Source organism: Salpingoeca rosetta, assembly GCF_000188695.1.
Source record: "Salpingoeca rosetta unplaced genomic scaffold supercont1.27, whole genome shotgun sequence".
In the NCBI taxonomy this organism is placed as follows: domain Eukaryota; class Choanoflagellata; order Craspedida; family Salpingoecidae; genus Salpingoeca; species Salpingoeca rosetta.
In genome coordinates this window covers 805886-815885 of record NW_004754907.1, presented here as the reverse complement: position 1 = coordinate 815885, position 10000 = coordinate 805886, and the positions used below count along the sequence as shown (strand labels likewise).

The following is a 10000-nucleotide window of genomic DNA, read 5'->3' as shown; positions in this document are numbered from 1 at the left end:
TGTACGAAGACAACCACCTCCTCGACGCCACCCCCAACAAACACCCTGACAACCACACCTTCAGGGACCTTGCTGTGACGCCCGGCAGCGACGAGGCGTGGAACTTCAGCACACACGTAGATGAGCCACCGCTGGCCCTCGACACGAAGCCGCTCAACTCCCCCGCGCATGTGTTCCGGGACCTGCGCAACCCGGAGGTGCCGTTCAAGTTGACGCCGCGTGTTGATCGCTCGTCGCCCGCACTCGACACCACGCCCGCACCCGTGCACCCGGACAACGTCACGTTCAGAGACGTCTCCCTGGTCAGTTGGTTGATAATTGCGGTTGGTGGTTACGGTGATTGTGTTGAGTGGCGGTTGGTGACTGGTGCTTGTTCTTCTCGTTGAACCGATGTTGTTACCCACAGCTCGACTGTCACCCTGCCCTTCCGTCTCTTTCCTCAACTCACCACTCGCTCGTTGCTTCCGGTTGCGCCTTCGTCTCATGTCGCGTATCCATATTCGTTCAATTCTGGTTCTCCTCTCCCTTCTCGTTGACAGGACCGCCAGTGGAACATCTCACGCGACCGCTCCGAGAGCCCCATTGTGCTGCAGAAGCCAATCTACCTCAAGGAAAGCGTCGACAAGGTGCGTGCCTGTGCATGCATACTCTTGAGAGAGAGGAAAGGGTGTGCGTGTGTGTGTGCGTGTGTGCTGTATATGTGTGCGTGTTGTGTGTGTGTGTGTGTGTGCGTGCTGTATATGTGTGCGTGTTGTGTGTGTGTGTGCGTGTATGTGCGTGCACGTGCCTTTGCACTGTCGTCATGTGTCTGTTTTTATACCCCAAGCAATTCGCTTACGAAAATCTCACCTCATCTTCCTCCGTCTGCGTGTGGCGCTGCACCTCTTCTCTGCCTCCCTCCCTCCAACATACACCCGCTGACCACTGCACGGGCCAGTTTGCGTTCCGCGATGTTGTGTACGGCGGCTGGAACGGCTCTCCTCGCTCGTCCTCGTCAGCACAGGCGGTGAGCACCCACCACCACGTGTATGTGTGGCACTGTAGACCTTTGGTGATGTTTGATGCTGGTCACCATCACTCTGCTCTTTGCTACCATCACTGTTCTCAGCCATCACCATTCACTCACGACAACACCCCCACTCATCCTTGCACCAATCCCCCACCCCCACCAGCGCCCCTTGTCGTCGGCCGGCGGCAGCGAGCATGATCTGTTTGCCACGCGTGCGCGCAAGCACATCTTTCGCAGCATCAACCCGTCCCCGCTTGGGTGGAACGCCAGCACCCGCCCCGTGCCCATCAAGGGTCCCCAGAGCCTTGGTGCAGCCGAAGCAGAGGCCGTGCGCCTCCTCAAGCCATCGTCGGTGCGTTCCTCCGTATGTGTCTCTTGTGTGTGTGTGTGTCTTGTGTTTGTGTGTGTGTGTGTGTGTGTGTGTGTGTGTGTGTGTGTGTGTGTGTGTGTGTGTGTGTGTGTGTGGCGTTTCCTCGAATTTGTGTCTGTCAAGAACCCACCTCATGCCGTGTGCTCACGTGCTCACCAACTTGTCTTGCGTTCCCATGTGTTCCATGTGTGTGTATGTGTGTGAATACAGCGCCCATCGTCGCGTGGTGGCCACCGTCGCCGCACCTCCCTCAGCCCGCGCACAGGCACCCCAACTTCCTTCAGGTGCAGATGCCATGCCCACGATTGGCTTTTGTGTTTAATTGACACACACATACACACACATATACACACACATGCACACACATGCACATGCACATGCGTCTTGGCTCTCACAGCATACTGCTTCCCCCTTCAACGCGGCAAATCCGTGCTCACACAACAACAACAACAACAACGACAACAACAACAACAACAACAACAACACCAACAACAACAACAACAACAACAACATCAACATCAACATCAACAACATCAACATCAACATCAACATCAACATCAACATCAACATCAACATCAACATCAAACATCGCCATTCCACCATGCCTTGCCAGGCGCCGTGCCCCGCGCCCCCGTGGGCGCTCGCCAACAGCTGGCCGCGGGCCTTCATCGTCGGCGTCGTCGTCGTATTCCATGGTGGCAGCCAAGAGCGCATCGCCCATGTTGCGGAAGAAGCAGATGGCAGCACAGGCGAGCAGGGCCAGCGGTGTGCCCAAGGCGGGACGGCAGCAGGCCGTGGCCACGAAGAAGGCGAAGAAGGCTGCAAACACAAAGTCTGGCAAGAAGAAGACACAGAAGAAGGTGAAGAAGGGAGCAGCAAAGGCGCAGCTGGAGGGTGAGGACGTGCAGCCATCCCAGACGGCCGCTGCCGCTGCCGCAACCACAACCGGCACAGAGCAGGAAGAGATGGATGTGGAGCAGGACACCGCTGCTGGCGCTGTGTCTGATGCTGAGCACGAAGCAGAGGAAGAGGTGGAGAGATCTGACATTGAGATCACCCTGGCAGATGAAGATGAAGATGAAGATGAAGAGGCGAGTGAGGAGGAGGAGGAAAAGGCCGATGGCGCTGTGGCGATGGGGCCGCTCGTGGTGGAAGGCGGCACTAGCAGCGGGGAGGAAGAAGACGACGAGGAGCTGGTCACTGTTGAGGAGGAGGCGGAGGACGAAGAGGCTGTGACGGCAGCTGCCACAGAGCAGCAGCAGGAGGAAGAGGAGGCGGAGGAAAAGCAAGCTGTGGCTGCTGAAACCGTGGCAGAAGACAAGGAAGAGAAGGAGGAGGAAGAGAAGAAGGAGGAAGAGAAGGCACCGCCAGCCGTGACCGTGACGACTGGAAGCGGTGCAGCGGCGGTGATTTCCGAGACGAACCCCTTCTTTGCGGCGCTGAGCGGTCTGGAGGAAGAGAGCACCGCTGATGGCACCACCGCCACCAGCGACAATGCCGGGGACGCCACAGCTGCCCGCACCAACGTGTACGCCACCAGCAAAGATGATGCCGATGAGGAAGAGGAGGAGGAGGAAGAGGAGGAAGAGGAGGAAGACGATGAGCTTGATTTGGTTGAGGTTGATGTGGAGCTGGATGAAGGCAGCGATGAGGACGATGCAGCCATGTTTGACGACCTGACGCAGGTGGATGCCGGCAAGGGGGACGTGGATCTCTCGTTTGAGGCGGACAGGCAGCACGTGTACCGCATCGACAATGATGTGGTGGCGGAGGAGGAGGAGGAGCGAGAAGAGGCAAGCAAGGAGGACAAGGGTGACGAGCAACAGGAACAGCAGGAGAACCGAGTGTCCACTGAAGACGGTGCTGATGTGAAGCAACAGGGCGATGAGGGGCACGACGACAAGCGCGGTGAGGAGAGCAAGCCCGCCACTGCCGCTGCCGCCGCCTCAGACGGCGCTGATGGCGACGACGACGATGATACACAGCAGCCCGCGGGCCGCATTGGTGTTGCTGTTGACGCAGCCGACAACGACAAAACAGCGACCACGCCCACTGCCGCGGCAGATGGCAGCGCAGCCCCGCAGTCGCCGGCGGTCGATGGTGGCAGCACCAACGGGTCGCTCGCAGACTACGACCACAGCATTGTGGAGCAGCGAAGCCTGCTTGACGTGCTCACGGAGGGCGATGTTGGCGCCAGTGACGGTGATGGCGAGCTGGCTGGCGACGACGACACGGCCGCGCACGGGCGTGACAGCGGGGACATGTTCCCGCCAGAGGAGGATGACGAGGGCGATGTGCTGGCGCTGCTCTCTGCACACACGACGCCGCGCCGCCGCACCCGTCGCAACCGCGACACGACCGCTACTGGTGGCGGTGCTGGGGGCAAGCGCCGCAACGACAGCGAGGTGTCGGCCTACTCTGTTGACGGCAGCCTGCACGGCGACGGCAACGAGGGGGATGACGTCCCCAGCGAGTTTGCAGCGACACGCGCACAGGCGCTGTCGGAGGTGGCGGACGAGATGCTGGCGCGGCCGGAGCAGCAGGCGGCACTGCAGCGGCGGGAGCAGCAGCAGGAGGAGGAGAGGAAGAAGCGCGAATCCCAGCTGCTGTCTGCCGACGGTCATGACGATGGAAAGGAGGAAGAAGCCGCAAAGGAGGGCGAGGGTGCACCCGGCGACGACGAGGAGAGCAAGGTGCCAGAGCAGGCGTCCGCTGCCCCTCAGCAGCAAGAGCAGCAGCAGCAAAAGGAGGAAGAAGGTGCTGAAGACAAGCAGCGTGACCAGCAGTTTGCTGTTGCTGCCCTGCACTCTGCTGTGAAGCATGATGATGCATCTGCTGCTACTGCGGAGGCTGCTCGCGCCCGCTCCCGCCGTAAGGGCCGTCTTCGTCGCCTCGCTGGCCGCATCTTCGGCCGCAAGGTCAGGGTGTGGGTTATGTGCGTGTGTGTGTGTGTGTGTGTGTGTGTGTGTGTGTGTGTGTGTGTGTGTGTGTGTGTGTGTGTGTGTTACAGGTGTAGCGTCCACTTTTTGTTGTTGTTGTTGTGCGCTCACGCTTCCGCTCCAACCTTTCACGTTCACACGACAGAAGCGCGATCACAAGAAGGACGAGGCAGACGTTGATGATGATGATGGTGATGATGACGGCGAGGAAGATGTTGGCGTGGATGACAAGGACACCGCCGCCACCGCGCTCGCCACCGATACCACCGCTGAGACGAAGGAGCAACAAGACACGCCCGCCAAACAGATGCCCTTCCCAACAGAGGTACAGGCACTGTGTGTGTGTGTGTGTGTGTGTGTGTGTGTGTGTGTGTGTGTGTGTGTGTGTGTGTGTGTGTGTGTGTGACACCAGAGAGGGGTCGTAACTTCCTTCTTTTTTTTGGCGTTTCTCTCCCCCTCGTCAAACCTCGCGTGCTTGCCCCCCCCCCTCTCTGCTCACCCCGTCCCTGCCCACCTTCCACTCGTCACTTGCCCTCGACAACAGCCGTTTGATTTCGAAGTGGTGATTACGCGCACGGATGACAAGCAGCCGCTTGGCATGCGCATCGGAACTCCAAAGCGCAGGACAGGTGGGCTGCTCTGTTTTGCTGTGTTGCATGTGTGTTGTTATTGCTTGGTGTGTGTTTTGTGTGTTGTTACTGCTCAGCGTGTGGTGTGTGCTGTGAACGTGAGGGGTGTGTTTTGTGCCAATGGTGTTACTGACGAAAGCCACGCCCTGTTCCTTGATTCATCTTTCGACCGTCTCACGCTGCTTACCGCTTGCTTGTGCGCGTGCGACTGTGCGCAGATGCGAGTGGCGCTGTTCAGGACCACTACCCAAAGGTGTCGCTTCTTGAAATGAACGGCCCCGTTGCGTCGACGGGTAAAGTGCTTGTTGGCGACCGTATCGTCTCCCTCAATGGGGAGTCCATGCTCAACCTCTCCCACACCGCCGCCATCTCCAAGTTCAAGAGCGCCGGCACGGAGATGCGCATTGTCTTCCGCCGCGACCCATCTGTTGCCATGCAGTCGCACCTTGTTGCCGCTTCCATGGGCGCCTTCACCGTCGCCACCGCACCGGCAACTGCAACCACCGCAAACGCTGGCGCCAACGCCGACACCACCGCTGCTGCCTCGTCATCATCATCATCATCCACCCCACAGCCTGCCAACGCTGCGACCCCTGCGATTACAGCCGCCGCCAGCGGCAACTCAACAACAGCATCGCCGACCACAGCCGCAGCAGCAGCAACAAGGACGACGGGTGGCGAGGATGCGTCGCCGTCCACCCCGCGCTCCCGGCGCCGGCTGTTCAAGATGTTTGGTGGCAAGAAGGGCAGCAAGAGCCCCGCGGCACCCGCAGATGCAACACCGTCGTCATCGTCGTCGTCGTCTGTCAAGCATCTCAATCGCGATGGCCAGCACCAGCCCAACGGGAGCGGGTCAACGGATCTTTCGCGTCTGCGTGCGATTGCTGGTGAGGGCGACGGTGCCACTGCTGCTGCTGATTCTCCAAAGTCGAAACGCCGTGGCCTCTTTGGACGCAAGCGCAAGTAGAATGGATGCAGTGGGTTCGCATGTGGGATGTGTGGCGTGGTATGTGGGATGGGAGGTTTGGATTGGACTGGACTTAGTGGCACTGTGTCGTGCGATGCGGCTGATGTGGCGATGGTTTCGTTGAATTTGGTGCCAAGCTTCTTCTTGTGGTTTAGCGGTTGGTTTTTTAGGGCTGCCGTGTGCGTGCTTGACAGAATGCACAAGGGATGGATGGATGGATAGTGTTTTGTTGGTTTCTTATTCACACACGCACGCGTGTGTGTACGTGCGCGTGTGTACGAGTCTCACGTGCGTGCATTCAACTGTCTTCGCCCATTGTCTTCCTTTCTTTAACCGGAACATGTTTGATCCATTGTGTGCGTGTGTGTGTATATGTGTGTGTGTGTGTGTGTGGTTGCGGTGTGACCGCAGAAAGTGAAACGTGATCAGCAGAACAGTTCTTTTCCTGGCGTCAGACATCAAAAAGTCGAGAATATGATGAGGGTTCAAACAACGACAATTAGTGAAGGTTACACGATAACGAAAGCAAGCAAGTGAGGTGTGACATGATTAAAAGAAAAAGATGCAGGAAAACACATGTGTGCTGTGGTGAGATGAATAACGCGGGGGAAAGGAAATGGGGAAACAAGGAAGGAGAATGACCAACGGCAACACAGCAGAGGTGAAATTGAAACACAGCACACACACACACACACACCACACACACACACACACACCACACACCACACACACACACACACAACACACACACACACACAACACACACAACACAGCACACACAACACACACACACACAACACAACACAACACAACACAACACACACACACACACCAAAAGTGCTGGGTGCGTCACGAGGCCAACGCGGCGAAAATAGCAATGACAATAGCAAAGGCGCCAAACGCCACAGCCAGGATGAGCAGCCGACGCAACACACGCGACTGCGATGCCAGCGATGACGATGATGCTGACGACAGTGCATGGCGCGTCCTAGACGACCGCTGCCGAGGCTGTGACGTACGAGCAGGTGATGCAGAGCCCACCACGGACGGCTGTGGTGACGATGATGTTGACGATGACGGGATGGTTGGAAGCGGTGGTGCTGTTGCCGACTGCCCCCGACGCCGCCTCTTCCATGCGATGCCTGTAGACGACGATGGCGGTGACGATGTCGAGGTTGGCGCCGACGATGATGATGCTGGTTTGGATTTGGACTGGTGCCTGGCGTTTGGTGCTGCATGAAGGACAGCAAGCTGGCCCGCACTCAACAGCCGCGAGGATTTGAACTGCGATGAACGCCTGTGCCGCTGCTGCTGCCGCCGTCGCTGTTGCTGCTGCTGCTGGCGGAAGGGTTGATATGACTGCGCGGAGAAGTGGGAGGCGGTTGATGTGTCTGATGTGTTCGACTTGTACGTGCGTGTGGATGCATTTGACACAACGCGTCCACGCTGGCGAAGGGGAGGCGCTGATGCAGCCACTGACGGGAGCGACGCTGTCGGTGGCGGCAGGCCCGCGTTCCATAGCGCACGCTGGCGCTGGGCGGCAGCAGCAGACGATGACGAGGACGACGATGCTGTGGATGATGTTGGCGACAGTTTCTTGGTCGTTGCCGTGCCTTCGGAGAGGTTGGTCACACTCTGGCTGTGGAGGCGGTGTTGCTGCTGCGCTTCCACAGCCCATGGCGTTGTCGACAGCAGCTGTGGCGGGCCAGTGCTGTTGGTGATGCTGTTGCTGTTGGTGTTGTTGTGCTCGTAGTTGGTGGCGTCGTTTGTGTGAGTGGCACTGCTACCGAGAGCGTCCACGTTGAGGGTGGAGCAGGAGCGAGCAAGGCTGATGGCCGATGCGTGGAGGGCAACCGGTGACAGCCGTCCAAGCTGCACTGCATCCAGTTGAAGGTCGCTCAAAGACATGTCCGACATGAATGAGGGCTGCCCACTCACCCGCGCAGCATGCATCGTGTCCCTGCTCATCACAAACAGCAGTAGAAAAAAGCGGGGAGGGATTAGGATGAGCAACGCATGCAAAGAGGACATCATCTTACACATCCACAGTAAGCAAACACGCACACACACACACACACAACCACACACACACACACACACACCGCACACACACACACACACACACACACACACACACACACACACACACACACACACACACACACACACACACACACACACACACACACACACACACACACATGCATGTCGCATGCACACACACACACACGCACGCACGCACGCACACGCACACATACATACACACATGCACGCCCACACATGCATAACGCGACGTACTCCGCTCTGACTCGACGCCGAGGCCTGCGCGCTTTCCAAGGCGCCACATGCCGATATACTCCACCATGCGACCGCCATCACCCCAGGTCTGCTTGCCGAGCTTGTCCTTCTGCCCCTGTGTCCAGTCGCCGGCATACACGTTGCGGCGGCAGCTGCACCACACGCCGAGACCGTCGGACTGCCCCTGCGTCCACTCGCCAGCGTACCACGAGCCATCGCTCCACAGGTACACGCCAAGCCCGTTCTGCTCGCAGGCAGAAAGGTCATGGCGAGGGTGGGGGGTAATTGCAGTCAACTTCAATGCGAGGAACAGGCAGCCATGCAGATCGGAACATGGGCAGACGGGCAGATTGACATGGGCAGACTAACACAACACACACGTATGCAAAATACACACAACGAACACACACGAACATACAGCACACTCACACACGAACACATACATGCATGCGCACCTCCTTGCCGTGGCTCCATTGGCCGCAATAGAGCCAGCCCTCAGGAGACCGCTTCACGCCAACCCCGTGTGCAACGCTGTTGTCAATCTCACCCGTGTACCTGCCACACCAAAATGGAACAGCAACGGGTGAGTTCAGGGCATTCGCACAAGATAGTGTCACCAACGTGAAATGCCGCCAACTAAGCATCATGTGTGAGGAGGTTGCAACGCTTGACGCAGGAGACTCACGCGCAGCCATCTGGCCAGTCGACGTGGGCAATGTCCAGGTGTGTGTTGATGCCGAAGATGCCTGGGAGGGCGCCGTCATCGTCCTCTTCCGCTGTTTCCCTGGACGTGCTCAGGGACCGCCGGAACGGCAGCGATGCCTGCTCGTGATGGAAGCTGGACGCCCGCCGAATCAACACTTTCATCACAACACGGCGACGGAGGGTGAAGTGTGTGTGTGTGTGTGTGTGTGTGTGTGTGTGTGTGTGTGTGTGTGTGTGTGTGTGCGTGTGAATGTGTGTGAAAGTGAGGTGTGATCGTGCGATGAGTGCAGGTGCAGCTCATATGCCGGCCAAACTGTCTGCCGACCACCGTGACCAACGCGAGAAGGATAGCGCAAATCCCCCTCTCCTGTATCCAAAGTCCACAACTCGATCGCGTGCGGGGTTGACCTACAAGGTTTCGACGGGCTTGCCATGATGAGCGGCGAATAAAAGGCGGGCAAGCAAGCAGCAAGGCGGGAGAATGAGCTCCTCCTCTCCCCGCTCTCTGCCTCGCTTGGAGTCCGCGCTCCTGTCGCTGGTTGCTGGTTGGTTGCTGGTTGGTGCGCTGTTGTGGACACTTCCGCAACCAAGGAAGCGAGGGAGGGGGAAGGTGAAGAGTGTTGGCTGGGGCGTGGTATGCAAGCAACCACCGCTTGCGTTTGATTGGTCGTTGTTGATTGGTGGTGTTGTTGTGTAGGACAGCAGCAGTCAAACGTGTGCGAAAAAAGCAAAACTCGCACGTCCCGTCAGGGTCGACTGAATTCAGCCTTGATTGAAGTCAGTTGCCACAGTTGACGAGTCAGTGGAGAGGTGGAGAAAGCGAAAGAGAGTTGCTTCAACCACACACACACACACACACACATACACACACACACACACACACACACACACACACACACACACACACACACACACACACACACACACACACACACACACACACACACACCACACACGCGCACACCCCAAGATACTAGGGGTGTGAGGGGCGCCGAGGCGGTGGAGGCATGGGGGGAACTGCCCCCTTCTCACGCTACAACCAGGACTTTGAACATGCGTGTCACCCGGGGGGGGGGGGGGGGG

The 10000-nt window shown here is 58.2% G+C and overlaps 2 protein-coding genes across 2 annotated transcripts in view; one reads left to right on the top strand and one right to left on the bottom strand.

The window, feature by feature from the left end:
* The window catches only part of PTSG_09073 (uncharacterized protein), a 9293-nt gene extending 2866 nt beyond the window's left edge, over nucleotides 1-6427 (top strand). Inside the window, exons 6-14 of the mRNA XM_004989815.1 lie at nucleotides 1-302; nucleotides 540-626; nucleotides 938-1006; nucleotides 1173-1361; nucleotides 1590-1663; nucleotides 1993-4297; nucleotides 4464-4643; nucleotides 4863-4947; nucleotides 5166-6427. The exon at nucleotides 1-302 is cut by the window's left edge and continues 892 nt beyond it. Of these exons, the coding sequence (XP_004989872.1) occupies nucleotides 1-302; nucleotides 540-626; nucleotides 938-1006; nucleotides 1173-1361; nucleotides 1590-1663; nucleotides 1993-4297; nucleotides 4464-4643; nucleotides 4863-4947; nucleotides 5166-5914 (4040 nt within the window). The 3' untranslated portion in view covers nucleotides 5915-6427. The remainder of the gene's footprint in view (nucleotides 303-539; nucleotides 627-937; nucleotides 1007-1172; nucleotides 1362-1589; nucleotides 1664-1992; nucleotides 4298-4463; nucleotides 4644-4862; nucleotides 4948-5165) is intronic.
* On the bottom strand, nucleotides 6225-9638 carry PTSG_09072 (uncharacterized protein). The gene is made up of 5 exons (XM_004989814.1): nucleotides 9330-9638; nucleotides 8898-9072; nucleotides 8668-8767; nucleotides 8224-8456; nucleotides 6225-7874 (listed from the first exon to the last, which is right to left on the bottom strand). The coding sequence occupies exons 1-5, from the start codon at nucleotides 9349-9351 to the stop codon at nucleotides 6764-6766; spliced, it is 1641 nt and encodes a 546-aa protein (XP_004989871.1). The 5' UTR covers nucleotides 9352-9638; the 3' UTR covers nucleotides 6225-6763.
* Nucleotides 9639-10000: the final 362 nt, after the last annotated feature.